Source organism: Eucalyptus grandis, chromosome 6 (assembly GCF_016545825.1).
Source record: "Eucalyptus grandis isolate ANBG69807.140 chromosome 6, ASM1654582v1, whole genome shotgun sequence".
NCBI lineage: Eukaryota > Viridiplantae > Streptophyta > Magnoliopsida > Myrtales > Myrtaceae > Eucalyptus > Eucalyptus grandis.
This window is the reverse complement of record NC_052617.1, coordinates 40136180-40152573: the sequence shown is the minus strand read 5'-3', so window position 1 is coordinate 40152573 and position 16394 is coordinate 40136180. Positions and strand designations below refer to the sequence as shown.

The following is a 16394-nucleotide window of genomic DNA, read 5'->3' as shown; positions in this document are numbered from 1 at the left end:
TTAATTATATTTTTGAAAATTTTAGAACTTAATTATATTTATATAACAAATTTTAAGACTTCCAGTGAACTTACCTCATAGATTATTAGAATGAACAAAAAATAAGAGATTAATCCTATTACACATTTGAGAGATAAAATTAGTTAATAATGTCCAATACTAAAAATATACACACATATACATATAAATGTTAAAAAATTATAAAATAATTAAGTAATTGAGTTGTAATTTCTTTTTTTAATATATATTTAAATACACTGATCTAGTCCGGGTGGGAGGGCAATCGACTCTTCATTCAGACCTCACTCAGTCACGCCGCCGGACGCCGCTCTGAGTCTCGCCGCCGCCGCCGGACGCCGCTGGACACCAGTCGCCGACGCCGCTCGACGCCAGTCGCTGCCCGAATCTCTGAGTCTCTCCCGTGCTCTGCCTCTGCCCGTCGCCGACGCCGCCGCCGGACGCCGCAGGCCACGGCGCCGCCGCTCGACGCCAGTCGCTGGACTCGTTTATCGCGAAGCCTGAGGGGGATACGTCGATTCCCGGTACCGGTTCGGTTCCGCCGGATGCCCTAACCTCGACGCCGCTCACCCACTCACCCCCGAGTCCCGACGCCCTTGGCCGAGCCTCCCCCGAAGCTGCTCGCCCAGCCGCACGCTCAGGGCAACTCGACGCCGCTCACCCAGTCACCCCCGACGCCACTCGCCAAGCCTCCCCTGAAGCACCTCGCTTCCTGCACCTACCGCAAGTCCGATCCTTTCAAGATCGGTCTCTGGAATTGGTGAGTCGGATTGACCCCGAGCTTCACTTTCTTGATATCTCTGTTTTGTTCTTGTTTCTCTCTCTATCTAGAGGACATTCTGTTTCTTGTCTTGCACAGGGTCGATTCTGATTGTTTCAGATTATGGGTGAGTGATGATTTGATTATCCTTGACCCATAGAGATAATTGGGTTAGTCTTTGTGTGAAAGTGACGATTTTCCTTTTGAGGGGGAGAAGATTTTTGGGGTGAAGAACAGGGAGAAATGAATGAGCTCTGCGTTGTCCTTCATGCTCTGCTCTGCTACTGTACTCCGTCTCTGTTGCTAGGGTAGATATTGTACTTATTCATATGGTACTGAAAAAAGAAAGACGATAGAGTTCTGACTTTTGTTCTCTTGGGGATCGAAGGCATCTGTCCCTGGAGAAGAACCGGATTTTGTATGTTAAATTGTACCCAGAGATCTCGGCCGTGACAAGAGATAATCCCCGATCGCATCCTTCATTGTTCGCGTGGTTTGTTCGGCTGGCGGCAGTCGCAAGACTTTGACACACCCTGGTATTTCTTGATCTTATCTCTGATTTAATTGCGGTGTCGATTCTTGAGCTTTGATTTGTCAAATTCAAAAATGGGTCAGAAATTCCCTTTGTCAATCGGAAACTCGACACATCAAATTCCAGAAAAATTGCTGGGGGGATTGGAATGTGAGCTCCTTTTAAAATGGAGATCACCAAGAAATTCAGTTCCTTCGTTTGTCTTTCACAGATGTATAGTCAATCCAAGCTTTAGTGCACATATATTGACATATAGTTAATCAAGCATCTCCTTTCCTCTCTTGAAACTTCTTATTGGTTTTGATTATGTATGTCCAGATTTTTGGCAATGGTATGTTTGTTTGCTAAGATGTAGGAAGTTACTGTAGAATATGCGCATAGTTATAGTTCAAATTTGAAAATGAAAAAAAAAAAAGAACCTGTTGAAACCTAGAACGGACCTTAGAACTTGTGACAGGGTAGGTTCAATTCTTGGTTCTGACGGATAGGTTCCAGGTTCAAAAAATGAGGAACCTGTACCGAGGGTAAGTTCCAGGTCCAGACGGAACCGAACTGGAACTTGGAACCGCTCGTCCCTATTGCCACTTCACTTGAACATGAAGAGATGCATCTATTCATTTCTTCGATGCCCACAGCGACCGCCACCTTCATCCCTCATTACCCTGACGTCAAAACTTGCAGACAACGGCACCATCCATCTTCTTCTTCTTCAATCACAGCAACTGAAAGAAATCAACAAACCAGGAATATCCTGGACCTGCCATGTCGGTATCCTGTGGCGTGGAGTGCGTGCCGATCCTGGGCTGCTTCCGGTGGGTCTGGAAGCGCTGCACCTCCGTCGGCTCCGATGACAGCGCCACGTGGCCCCCCGCCACCCCCGATGAGTTCGAGCTCGTCCCCCGCATCTGCCGCCTCATCCTCGCCGTCTACGAGCTCGATCTCCGCCACCCCAAGTACCTCCCCGCCAGCAGATACCGCCTCAACTCGGACTGGGTCGTCAAGTGCGTCACCCACGAGCAGACCCTCGGCCACGCCCCGCCCTACATCATCTACGTCGACCATGACTACCGCGAGATTGTCGTCGCAATCCGCGGCCTCAACCTCACCAAGGAGAGCGACTACGAGCTCCTGCTGGACAATCGGCTTGGCATGCAGATGTTTGACGGGGGTTACGTCCACCGCGGGCTGTTGAAGTCGGCGATTTGGCTGTTAAATGAGGAATCGGAGACGTTGAAGAGGCTGTGGGTCGAGAACGGGTCAAATTATGACCTTGTTTTTGCGGGCCACTCGCTCGGGTCCGGCATGGCTTCGCTCTTGGCGGTGATCGTGGTGAACCATGGGGATCAAATGGGCGGAGTTCCGCGGAGTAAAGTGCGGTGTTACGCGGTGGCTCCGGCGAGGTGTATGTCGCTTAATCTGGCGGTGAAGTATGCTGACGTGATTCACTCTATAATCTTGCAGGTAATTGGATGGTTCAAACTACTAAAGGCTTTGGTTTTCGGTTGACTGTGCAATAAGCTAATGTTTCTTGAACTGTTGGAAACTTAACTTCACTTAGCGGCATAGCTCTGACTCATTTTTTTTTTTTTGGTAGTCAAAAGCTCTGACTCAGTTCGGCTGTTGACTTTAGGTGGTTCTTGCTGTTATGTCTTTAGCCAATTCATTCTGGAGTTCTGTTGTTGTTCACTCTTCTATTTGAGGATTCTGTTTCTGGTGGTCCAACTCTAACTTTGGGTATCATGAGAAATGGTAATAACATTAGGATTTGTAAATAAAAAGCTCTTGTTTATATATTTGTGAATTGAGGGCCTAGGTGGTTTTTCTGGCATCTCAGTGGTATTTTCAGCCTAAACTAGAACGCGGCGATGAGTCCCTTGAGAAAACTCAGGAGCTAATAAAGTGATATGTTTTTTTGTTGTCTAGTGGCTCTGGTCATCCCCGAACCCAACTACATAGGTGGTAGGTAAACAGTCTGGTTTTTTTAGGCACGAGTAGGTTGTTGATTTCAATTCTCAAGAATTTCCTATAGACCACCTACAAATATTCTATCGCATCCTAAGTAGTACGATGTGGGATTCAGCTTTACCTTAAGGAATTGACACAGGAAGGGGACCTTTAAAATCAGAGGAATGTCAAAGCCAGTTAATGTGCTTTTCCTCTATAGGCATTTGAAGAAAGGCAATGGTCTCCTGTAGTTACTGAGCTTCTTTTTGGGTAAATGATCCTGTTATCATCTTTTTTGTCCAGGATGATTTTTTACCACGAACTCCTACCCCCTTGGAGGATATTTTCAAGTCAATTTTCTGGTGAGTTGCATTACGTTTTATATTATGGCTCAACTTTCTTTCCTTTTGTGTGCTCCTAAAGACCTCTTGGAACGAGTTGTCATCATCATTTCTTAATCCAGGCCTTGGTGCTTTGGACAGCTTGCCATGCTTACTGTTATCGGTCTGCCTGAGGGAAACCTTTATACCTGAGGGTAGGAAGCTCAGAGACCCAAGGAGACTTTATGCACCTGGAAGAATGTATCATATTGTTGAAAGAAAATTTTGCAGGTATGAACACAGTAGGGACATTATAAGCTGTAATATATTACATTATAAGAAAACTTTTGGAGATTTTTTAGCTAGACTGGTGCAGAAATGTCTTAGCATGCTTTTGGTCTCAAAAGTAAGCTGAATAAGGGACTCAGAGAATTTATGCAGTGAAGGGCTGCTTTTTTTAACCAGCATCCCTTTGCTTGGAAACATTTCGGGAAATTAAGATCTGCACCCCATGGTGTAGGATTATCACACTTTGTATCCTTGTTTTAATGGATCACACTTTGCATTCTACAGTTTGTGGAGCAACTACCACTTTGGATAATCTAAGTAACAAAACATTATGTAGCTGTTAGAGAATGTTATAATTAACATTTGATGTTGTTATTGTAAACTAAAAAATGCTTAGCAATGACTTTACAACCATTGGAAACTAAGGAATATCCTTATGTCCAAGGACCTATTACTATGAGATTGTTAGCATTGTCACACATTCTATAAATGGCTCTATCTGTATTTCTCTTATCTATGGATGTCTTCAACTTAGCAAATGTGTTGCTGATCGTTACACTGACAACCAAAAGTAAAGATGTTTGTCTCACGATGTGAGGAGTGATTAGGGAATTATGAGGGAATGGGATCTGTAATTATGTCTATATTTCGTGGTGCTAGTTATTAATTTCTTTTTCTCAATTTTAATATGTTTCCCAGCTTGTTTGTGCAAATATTATCTTTTAACTGCTGCTGCGGGCTAGACAACCAATTAAGAGATGGCCGTATCATCTTGTCTGTAAATCTAAGCATTTAAGGAACTGAAGTATTGATTTGTAATCCATTACATACCTGGAGTTTGAAAAACCATTTTTTCACTTTGCATCTCAAACATATTCAAAGTATGTCATTGCTTTCTTTTTTTGATTGTCATTAGGTGTTTTCGTCATATTTCCATATCTTTTCGCAGTCTTACTTGCATTTCTTTTTTTTCTTTTTTTTTAAAGCAATTCTTTTATTGCAGGAATTTGATTTTTTTTTTTTTTTAGTGAACTACGCAGGAATTTGATTGACTTCCTCTCATTTTTTTTGTGGAAAGTGAGAGTAGTTCTTATTTATTTATTTATTTATCTTTTTAGCAGTCTTAGGAGAAAAAAAAAAGAATAATGGAATGGAAAAATGGTTCTGTTTTTAAGAAGCAAAACTTATACTCAAATGTCTTACCCAAGCTTTTCACTCCTCTGTATGTGCAGATGTGGGAGGTATCCTCCAAAAGTAAGAACTGCTATTCCGGTTGATGGGAGATTCGAGCATATCATCTTATCTTGTAATGCCGGATCTGATCATGAAATTATCTGGATAGAAAGAGAAGCAGAAAAGGCTTTGCAAGTAAGTGAGGCTGACTTGGTATTCCTTTGGTTCACTGCAATTCTTAAATTACCCTGAATCTATATATATATATATATATATATATATATATATATATATATATATATATATATATATGTTTCTCATTGATTGTTCAATGAGTGTACGTAATTATTTAGCATGTTGAGATGATAGATCAACTCAAATTGACTGACAGATAATGAGGGAAAGCAGTGCTGAGACCGTAACAACTGCTCCAAACATACAAAAGTTCGAGAGGTTGAGGTCAATAGAGAAGGAGCACAAAGATGCACTGGAAAGAGCAGTGAGCTTAAACATTCCCCATGCTGTGACCTCTCAAGATGAGGAAAACCCGGATTCAAATCCTCAAGATGAAGAGCCGCAGCCTTCACAGGAAGAAAAGTCTTCCGATGTCGTCCTGGATGACAAAGCCAGGCCTTGCGATGCGAGGACCAATTGGGATAAAGTCGTCAAGAAGCTCATGAACAGAGATAAATCAGGGAAGTTGCGTCTTGAGAAAGAAACAAATAACCCAACGTAACACTTCACACATTCCTCTTTCTGGACTTCGTTTTCCGGGGCATGTTCTTCATTGGATCTTACCTTTTTATTTTTATGGCACTTATTTACTCATTCTTTTGCTAGGAACAGGATTCTGCAGAATCCTGGTGCAGCTCGTGATCTGATTCTTATACTGCTAGTCAGCCTCTTGTCATTGTTACTTCTTTTTCGTTGCGTTTTTCTCTCACTGTATAGCATTCTATAGAGGGAGAATTGTATGTGACAGATAAGGTGAACTCATTTACCATATTTTTGGTGGTTGCAATACCTTAGAAGAGTGGTGCTGGAGGAATGGTGCCTGGTTCATTGAAAATCATCTTCACATATAATGTGTTTTGTTTAGTTACTTAAAGCGTGTGCTCCTATGGTTCATTTTGGTTATCAATAGTCACTTGTCACATCATTTATTGAATGAAACTTAGTACATTTTCATAGTATTTATTAGCATCTCTTATCCATGAACTACAAAATTGTAATTTGCTCCTCTTAGTTTTAACTCTTAAATTCAGCTCAAAAGTTTATCACTTGATTATGAGACTTAGGATGTATGATTCAGATAAAAAATACCTGAGTAGTTACATCATATTCGATTCATTTCAACGACTAACGAGTACTTTGATTGGGTTAGTCTAAAAAATATCTCGTCACTTACATTTCTTTTATCTGAACAATCAAGTAAATGAGTTGCAAATCATATATATCAATGAATCTAGAACAGAGGCGAATGCTATTTTACTGAACTCATAGAATTCTCTGTATGCTTCTTTACCTCTTGCCGCTTGATGATGAAATTCACTTTCCTTGTTCTCTCTCTCTCTCTCTCTCTCTCTCAATTGTTATCAAATCTCCCACTAAGGCTGTAGCTATGTCATAGTCATTTCATATATGATTTTGCTTACCGAATTGCCTAACCATGCAACTCAAGGACTCGCAAAAACCAGATTATATGATAATTAGAATCTCGAAATTAAATTGTGGATACCAAATCGAACAATCAATGTAAAGTTCTAAGGAACACTTTACTGTCATTATCCCAAAAATCAATAGCATACCGCTTCAAGCCCAAGAGGTCCGACGTAGCAAGCCATGCCAACATCCAGTCAGGAATTTGAGAGTTGAATATATGGGTGCAAATGCACATTTTCCCAAAAGGATGTTTAGTAAATGCTAGATTTTGTCCCTAAATGCACCACAAAATCTGACTAAGATACTGTGTTTTAAGGAAACAGAGTCAGATGGGGCTGAATTCAATTCTATTCATGTCATTTCGTTGCTTTGGTAACAAGTATCTTCTAAGTTAACCACCATCATTTTGGAGGTTTAAAATGCAATTAAATAACGTTTATCACTGGCCACCATCCTACGTCTTTATCGCTGAGGTGCCGAGTAGTGAGAATTATCAATCCCAAGGCCAATAAAGAAGAGGGCTTTATTGCAGAACTTGTTTGCAGCTTCCTCTCCAATTTTAGCGTCGATTGCTTCTTTGGTCTTGTTGAAGTAGTTGATCTGATCAACGAATGATAGCCTCTGGATCTACAAAAGAAAGCCGCCGTGGCAAAAGAAAGTTACAAGAACTGATACTAAGTGAAGAACAGAAGTGATCTCGAGTAGAAAAAAAGTATTTATTGTTAGAAGATGTTCATTACAAAATAGAGCCCAGTCTCGTCGAGAATTCCTGCTTCACCAGATGCCTAACTGACCCCTTGAAGGATTGTGTCATTGTTCGGTTACAATGACGAATACGGCAGCGGCAAAGAAATTCCAAGCTTTGCAGCTGCCACTGTGAATTATGACAGAATATTTTCTAGGAAATTGCTGATACTGATACTGTATGCATGAAGCAGTTTCTCTAAATTTAAGTACGAAAAACAAACCGAGAACAAGACACGAGATCTGTGAAATTACACAAGTTGTCACCAATGGTCCTCCCATTTGTGAAACTCCCATCTGCCTGTCAACCTTCATAATCTATGCTGTACCACGGATTAGTTCAGACTTTGCCAGAGAGTACTGAGTGTTGGTAAAATATGGCTTCGTATTGGGTAGAACAATGAAGTCGGATCATTAGAGTACTTAAGTCGGACTTTGAGGCATGATATCACTTTCTTTAAGGATTTATTTGCCCCACAACGTTGCTAATGGTCACGGCAAATTTCCTTGAGGATACAACAAAGTCTCAAGTGAGAAAACAGATAGCAATTCTAGTATTTCTCCAGATCTCTCATAGGAAGCAATTAGAAACAATGACGTAGTTTCTCTTTAAAGAAAACGAAAAAAATGGAAGAAGATATGTGTTTGATCTCAAAACATGCATACTTATCTTTGTCTTTGAATAGATGCAACTCTTCAAAATGTTGCAAAAGAACAAAGACAACCTTTTCGGGAAAGGTTGTAAAATGAACAAATGCGTCTCAAATGTTACGTTGAAAAGACATAAAAATTCGGAATTAAATAAATAATAAATAATAAATAATCGTAACTTTTCATGAATAGTCGCATTGTTTCAATAAGACTTTATAATTAATTTTTTTAAAGAAATAAATCCGAATTTTCAATAAATAAAAATAATGATCGTTGGTTAGTCAAAATCTCGTCACGTGCACACTCACATCTTTTCGATGTGGGACAATGCACTTCTTCATTTGTTTTATAAACAAATTACCAACAATCCCCCACTTTGTTTATAAAACAAAAACAAGAAATAAAATGTTAGAAATATACAGCCAAAATTTCCGTGAGATTAATATACATACATAAAAGGTCTCTTTCGAGTTAAATCTTTACTTAGTGCAAGTATCTCAAAGCCCTATCAAAGTGACAAGTAGCTCGGCTTTAAACTTGTACTTTTATATAATAGAACCGGACATACCACATACACTAACCTCTTGTTTCAGCGAGAAGTTCTATATTACTCCGCACTATTATGGCCTTGTGCTTGATCCTGTTTCATGAGCTCTCTAGAAAGCAACCCTAACTTTCGTAGAAGCGGCACCACTTCTAAGCTCATATAGGTGAAGTATCTACTATGTGTTTCTGTTACTATCAACACATTATAAGTTTGTACTATACTTCATTAAGAATTCAATCCAACCTACAAACGTAGAGACGATACTGACTTCTCATATTAGGGCTACGTCAATATCAAACAATCACATTCAATAACTTGTTCTTACCCATTAAACCTTGTAACTAGTGATGTTCTAGAAAAAGATCGGGTTACCATTATTGGTGATTTCAATTAAGGGTTTCAGCCCGTTTCTTATGAGGTCATTATTACCATATCTCTTGGTAAAGCCTTTGTCAAGGGATCGGCAAGACTATTACTTGACCTCACGTAGACAATTGTTATGGTACCATCTTTAATCAATTGTCTCACATATTCATGTCTTTAAACCAGTATGTCTAGACTTGCTATTATAGGTGCTACTATATACTCTTACCAAAGTAGCCTAACTATCATAGTTGATAGAGAAATAAGAGGCATAGGACTAGGCCATAATTTGATATTCAACAACAAATTCCTAATCCATCAACATCTTTCCCACTTGCTACTAAGCAATGATTCAAGTTTCATAGTGAGTGAATTATGCACATTTGTTTCTTACTCGCCTAAGAAACAACACATTCACGTAATGTGAAAATCCATCTAGAAGTTTCATCTCCCATACTTGTAATCCAACTAGTATTGGTGTATCTTTATAATACAACCAAATAATTATTATAGAACAATCACAAATTTTAGGTTCTTTTAAAATAACCAAAAATTCTAATAATAGCCTTTCAATGTTCTATAATTGGATTACTAGTATATCTACTCAACTTGCATATATAAAAAGTAATATCAGGTCTAGTATCGCATACATTAAAGACCCATAGCACTCACATTAAAAACTCTCCACTAGTAATCAAATGGAGTACTTATATATTTGAAAACAAGATGTTTAAATCTATTCAACATCCTTTCCATGTAATCACTTTGGCTCAAAGGATAACCCCCACTATTTTTTTTTAAAAATTTTAACACCCAATAAGGTATCTACTTCACTCAAATCTTTCATTTAAAATGAAAGTTAGATACCTTTTTTTTTCAATGACTCCAATCACATTGGCTCCATAGTCCCCTTCAAATATCCCCACTTCAAGACTATTTTAAGAGGCATCCAATATGATAACGTACGTTTCATCATCATATCCAATTAATAATAAACCAAGTACAGAAATCCATACAAGGATGGAAAATAAGTAAATAGATAAATTCTAGCAATTTATACACCATCCCTAACAATCGAAAGCATGTGAGAACAGAAGCATACAACAAATAATTTTTTAATAGCTTCGCCAAGACAAACCGACGGTAGAACAAAAGATTGCCCCATTATTACGATGGTTCATCATTTCAATAAGATCTTTCGATTGTGTGTATCCAAATTCGTCAACAGAAAAACCAAAAGAAATGTTTACGAATTTTAGATCACTAAGAGGACAGTCAATCGAATTCTCCAATTTCTCATTCTCAGAAAGATCAAACAATAGTTAAAAAAGAGAAAATTTTCCATAATGGGTCAACAACACCAATGCACGGAATGTGATATGATGCATTTCTCAATCAAATAATTTCCTCGCTCAAACTAGGAACTTAGATAGAGAATCACCAACCAATTTGCAGCGACCACGATAGAGATGAATGACACGGCCGACCAGACATGCATCGGCCTCTTGTCCTCGAGAAGTACTCACTTAGAGCTCCAATCTCGTAAACGTCCTTACGCACGGCCCCTAGAGCCTGCCCATGACGTACGAGTCCCTCCCGAAGTACTTGGGGAGGAAGCACGATGTCCCCACAACCCTTGGCCAACTTCACGCTCATCTCTGCCGCTCCTTTCACGAATTCCTTCGCATGGTCCACCGCATTCCTGATCTCTCCGACACTGCCGTCTCCAAATTCAATCATTTTTTAATAACTAAAACAATATCCCCATGAGTTCACATATTTTGCAGCCATTTAGACAAATCTAGAATGTGACTCCTCGAGGCGGTAAAAATAAAAATCAAAATTGGGCCATACCTGCGAAAGTACCTTCTACTTGACATGGATCCAAAATGCCAATCCGCGAAAGAGATTAAAAGGCATCTTCAAAAAATAAAAAATGAATCCATCATGTAACTGCCCCTTGACGAGACCGAGTTATTGAAGTGTGCAGGGACCCGGACAACACATTCTTGATAGTCATATCAAGGTAAGCCTCAGGGCCTCACGCATCTTTGTGTGGAGGGCGGATGAAATTTCCTCCACAGCAAACTGCTTCTTTACGACCTTGAATTTGACGACAATCATGGGCTTGAGGCCGGGACCAGCAATGACCCTTGACGGCCAATGCCTCATGTTACTCTGGAATGAAGGATCGCTAAATCTCCTCCCGAACAAAGATCTTGCACTCGATCTCATGATTAGAGTCTCGACATCCTCGAAGTCGTTTTTACAAGATGAGATGCCATCTTGCATGATATTTCCATGATGGATTTCGCATCGTGAGCAAGAGCCTCATTCATCACCTTTTGCTCTGGGAAATTAACGCCGTAATTCAATATTCCACCATTCTTGTCTTCTCCATCACAATAGATGCCGTCAAGATTAGTAAGTGTTGAGTCCCAAACCGAACATCAAATACAGAGACAAGACATGGCATAGCATTGGGCGCACACAAAAGACATAAAACACACCCTTATGAAAGAACCAAAATGGACACAAAAAAAAATAGAGAGAGAGAGAGAGAGAGAGAGCCTGTAGATCTTCCTTGAAACTCTGGCCAACGGTGATGAGTGATGATTGTTGGCGTCGACTAGAAGCCATCGAGGAACAGACCTGTTGGGAAGTGAAAGAACCTGTCCACTTGCATGCGTCTGGTGCTCGCATCACGCAATGGCGAACGTGGCCTCTTGCATCTTTATCCACGGTCAAACGTTGCCTCGAGATTTACGGCCACCCGTTGCCTCGAGATTTACTAATCGGCATTGGCAAGGGACTCGTTCAACTGCTTCCTCAAGACAGCGTTCCACGACATGGACGCCAAATATGGACGCTTGTCTTCTGCTAGGCGATTTTTTTTTTTTTTTTTTTGATGATCTGGGCCCCCGCAAGATATGGAACTTGTAACGTCAATTATAGCCGTTTGGTGGTTTCCTTCTCTCTTCTAATCAAACACATAGCGTTCCGGGCAGGAATCCCAGACAAATTCTGCATGGCGAGCATGTAAATCACAGACTGCGACTCGGGTTCCCTCATAGCAAAGATGAAGTGCTTCGTATGTTCGGGAACCGGAAGTTTAAGGACCAACTCATTTGAAAATTTCAGGTCATCGGATTACGGCTTGGAGAAGGGCCGTAGAGTACGTAAACTCCAAAGGAAAGAACATGCCTTCAGGACCACATTGACTCCCTTCCACTTCTATCTAAAACTTAAGAAAATTCGTGAAGTTCATCCTCCCAATTTCTTGCATGGTTCACTCACAAGCCCAAACAGAACTTCCTCGAAAGGATTCAGGGAATATATTCAGAGCAAAACTAAGAACAACAATCAACGTAGTCTTGGAATGAGAATAGAAATGATAAGGGATCGGAACATAAGAAACATCAAATGATCAGCACACACCGCATTGCATCAAATCACACAAGTAAAATTGTTGCCATCAAACCAGTTTAGTATCACCATGTCTTGAGTAATGACTTTGATTCTCTGACTTCATTGTAGCAAAAATAAATCCTTAAACTTGTTGGTAAAATATGGCTTCGTATTGGGTAGAACAATGAAGTCGGATCATTAGAGTACTCAAGTCGGACTTTGAGGCGTGATATCACTTTCTTTAAGGATTTATTTGCCCCACAACGTTGCTAATGGTCACCGGCAAATTTCCTTCAGGATACAACAAAGTCTCAAGTGAGAAAACTAGGTAGCAATTCTAGTATTTCTCCAGGATCTCTCATAGGAAGCAATTAGAAACAATGGCTGTAGTTTCTCTTTAAAGAAAACGAAAAAAATGGAAGAAGATATGTGTTTGATCTCAAAACATGCATACTTATCTTTGTCTTTCGAATAGATGCAACTCTTCAAAATGTTGCAAAAGAACAAAGACAACCTTTCGGGAAAGGTTGTAAAATGAACAAGTACGTCTCAAATGTTACGTTGAAAAGACATAAAAATTCGGAATTAAATAAATAATAAATAATAAATAATCGTAACTTTTCATGAATAGTCGCATTGTTTCAATAAGACTTTATAATTAATTTTTTAAAGAAATAAACGAATTTTCAATAAATAAAAATAATGATCGTTTTAGTTAAAATCTCGTCCACGTGCACACTCACATCTTTTCGATGTGGGACAATGCACTTCTTCATTTGTTTTATAAACAAATTACCAACACTGAGAGCAATCGTTGTTTCCAACTTCCCTTAAGAAATCGCTGAAGATGAATGTGACTGGCAAGTCCCAAGCACCCATCGCCATAACAGCCGGCGAAATAAGCAATGAAAGCAAGCTTCATTCTTGACATTTTCCTAGTTTTGTCTGGTATATAGGAGTGGTCCAAGGGAGCCAGACTTATTTTATTGTAGCTGATACAAAAATGAATGGAAGTCAGTCATGCCCTGTTCTTCAAGTTTGCTACTTATTAGGTGAAACTTTTTCCGATACCATCAAATGATTCTAGCAAATAGTGGAGCTGAAATCCTAATTGTGAGAGCTCAGTAGAGTACCTCTTAATCTTGAATTGGGCAAAAGTTTCTGATTTTTCATTGCTTAAATGGTGGTTAGGAATAGTCTCAAGCAGCAGTTGGCCTACTCTGACTCCTGGAGTCAGAATTGGTAGACCTGTGAAGATCTTTCCCTCAAGTCTTAGCGTGGTAAAGGCAGTGACTTCGTTTTGCACATTGAAGAAATCTGGTTGCCAAGTTTGAAGGGCCTGTTACTACTACAAGAAGGGTGTGCACGGAAGTTGTTCTAGCGATTCGAATTGGTTGCTTTGTTGCTTTTAACTTCTAATTGTTTCTTGGTTGATTCATTCTCAAGAAATAGCAGTGGGTTCACCTATAAGCAAGAAAACTTACATAGATTTTCATCAATCTTGTCTACATGCAGACTTGTTAGAAACTGCATTGGCGAAACCTTTCTCACAGGAAGCCTGATAAATTGAGTGACCGGATTCTGGATAAACGAACTCAAGAAATGCTAAACTCATTGACCAAAGTAACGAGAACAGGTTGGTCTAGCATGGATCAGTTGAGAATTCGGGGTTTGTTTTTCCTCTCAGCAAATAACTATACAATTCAGTTCATCAGCTGCAAAGTTTAACGCATCAAGCTAAAAACTTTTTGGGAGACGAAGAATCGCGGTTGAGTGTTGACAGAGTGATTCATTCAGATGCTTAAATACTGAATCTTTTCTCTTGGCCAGATAATACTGATTCTCCTTGTTATGGCGTTTGCTTAGTTTGCAATATTCTGGCTATTTACAATATACGCATCACTAAGATTTGTTAAGATTCTGGCTCTTTACAATATTCTCTCTACATAATTTTTTCCCTTGTTTTTTACGCACTCGTCAAAAAATGTAATATTTTTCTGTCCTTTGTCAAGTGATAATTCGAAGAGAATGTATGTTGAGCAAAACACGCAAGACTATATTCTCTCTATGTTATTATTTTTAACATTTCTATATAATTTTTTCCCTTATTTTTTATGCACTTGCCTATAAATGTAATATTTTTCTGTCCTTCGTCAGGTGATAATTCGAAGAGAATGAATTTTTAGCAAAACACGCAAAACCTATGTTAAGCTGGTATTTGATGCCACATATTTATTTCTAGTCTTGTTAAGCAAGAAAAGGCAGTGAAATTTATTTTCATAAAATTTAGGCCATTAGCTAATTGCATTCAACGCGTAAATTGTTAATATATATGAGAGACGTCTTGAACCTTTCTAACAGCAATTCTAATACTATTAAAATTTCTTTGAAAAGATCAAAGAAAAAGAATATGCTAAATGTACACAGCTCATTGCTACTAGAGACAAGAAGTACATCTTAATGATGAGTTGTTACAATACAAAAACATTTTTTTTACAGAAACAATAAGTATATGAGTTTGTTTTATATCAATTATTTTCGGCCTTTTATATGCTTATTAAAACAATGTTCATGATATATATTTTGATATATGTATGACCATTCTTAAAACGTCGAAGGCACGAATTAATCACTAGTACATGTAAAAGTCTACAAATATAACTTTTCCAACTCGCTCATTCTTATGACCAAGGGGAAAAAAAAAAAAAAAACTCGCTCATTCCAAGGAAGTATATTGCACGAGCATTTGAACAACATATGGATCATGCAAATTGGACGTTAGATGAAAATCACAAGTTTAGAAGGTGTTTGTCATTTAAGCACTAAATTGATTGTTAAGTTAGATTGATATATGATAACTGGAAAAAAAAAAGATTGATATGTGATAACTAGCAAAAATGAAGGAAAACTGATATGTGATACTTTATATTGCTTTACATGCAACCAAGAATGATATAAATGATCTATAAATTTTGGCCAATATGTAATGTCATTCTTTAACTATTATTTGGTTCGATGTGATTTCTAAATCTTGGTCTAATGTGTAATGTCACCTTTAAAATTTTAAGTTATTCAATGTGGTCCCGAAATTTTCATGTTCAATTTAGTTTTTAGATTATATAAAAATATTCAATGTTTTCTTTTTATTAATTCATGTTAAAGGAATTTGCTGAGTTGGTTTTAAATTTTATACGTTTAAATGGTTGACCAAGAAAAGAAGAACGCCACACATATATTATCCACAAAAAATTCAACTTAAATTAGAATATAGTATCCTTGTTAATATTTTTTGTTCAATTTTAAGAAAAATGATTTTTATTTTGTGGGAATTGTGGATTTGAAAGTCAAATCAATAAATTCCATTAACTTAAATTAATGGAAGGATTACATTGAATAATTTTATGCAATAAGGAAGTAAATTGAATTCTTTACCAAAAGTTCGAAAACTAGATTAAACAAATCATAAATTTAAGAATGATATTGCACAGTTATCCAAAGTTCATTAATCACTTGTATAATTATCCTCAAAATTCATATTCTATTTTATTCCAGTGTCATAATTTAACAAATAAAGAATTTACTTACATTTCCTCTTCTTTGATTTCATTTCATTCTGCCCAACTAAAGGTAGTCGCTTTAATTGGGGTCAAGAAAGACTTTAGGACCTCAAGACGCTATAAACTAGAAGTGATCTCAATGTGCAGGAGTATACGCGGCAACGGGGGATGGGGGCAGCCATGGCGGCGGCGGCGGCCACCGCGATCGCTCTTTCCGACGAGCGGTGCTCTCCCGGGTTATTCTATCAATGAAGAAGATAAAGAAAGCAAAGAAAAAGAGGAACCACGACGTGGCCACGTGTCGGTAAAGCATCTTGCTTTGTCCGCTTTTACAGCGTGTCACACTGCAGTCAAATCGAGCGACCAGGTCCAAATCTTGAAACGCGTCGTCGCCCCCACAAGAAAACACAAGAAATAAAGACGGAGA

At 38.6% G+C, this 16394-nt stretch overlaps 1 protein-coding gene across 5 annotated transcripts; it reads left to right on the top strand.

Moving 5' to 3' along the window:
• Nucleotides 1-383: 383 nt before the first annotated feature.
• On the top strand, nucleotides 384-6163 carry LOC104449715. Of its 5 annotated transcripts, none has more exons than XM_039315753.1 (8): nucleotides 384-778; nucleotides 1167-1314; nucleotides 2055-2771; nucleotides 3558-3616; nucleotides 3737-3865; nucleotides 5095-5230; nucleotides 5427-5767; nucleotides 5876-6163. In XM_039315753.1, exons 3-8 carry the CDS (start codon nucleotides 2073-2075, stop codon nucleotides 5994-5996), a joined length of 1485 nt encoding a protein of 494 aa, XP_039171687.1. In that variant the 5' UTR covers nucleotides 384-778; nucleotides 1167-1314; nucleotides 2055-2072; the 3' UTR covers nucleotides 5997-6163. The 5 variants fall into 5 exon arrangements, with proteins under 5 accessions (XP_039171687.1, XP_039171686.1, XP_039171690.1 ...); XM_039315752.1 differs by having other exon boundaries at nucleotides 2030-2771; XM_039315756.1 differs by having other exon boundaries at nucleotides 1946-2771; nucleotides 5882-6163.
• Nucleotides 6164-16394: the final 10231 nt, after the last annotated feature.

Coding starts and splice junctions, on each gene's coding strand:
- LOC104449715 (XM_039315753.1), top strand. CDS start 2,073: ATGTCGGTATCCTGTGGCGTGGAGTGCGTGCCGATCCTGGGCTGCTTC. Junction 2,772..3,557: donor TTCACTCTATAATCTTGCAG/GTAATTGGATGG, acceptor TTTTTTGTCCAG/GATGATTTTTTACCACGAAC. Junction 5,231..5,426: donor AAGCAGAAAAGGCTTTGCAA/GTAAGTGAGGCT, acceptor ATTGACTGACAG/ATAATGAGGGAAAGCAGTGC.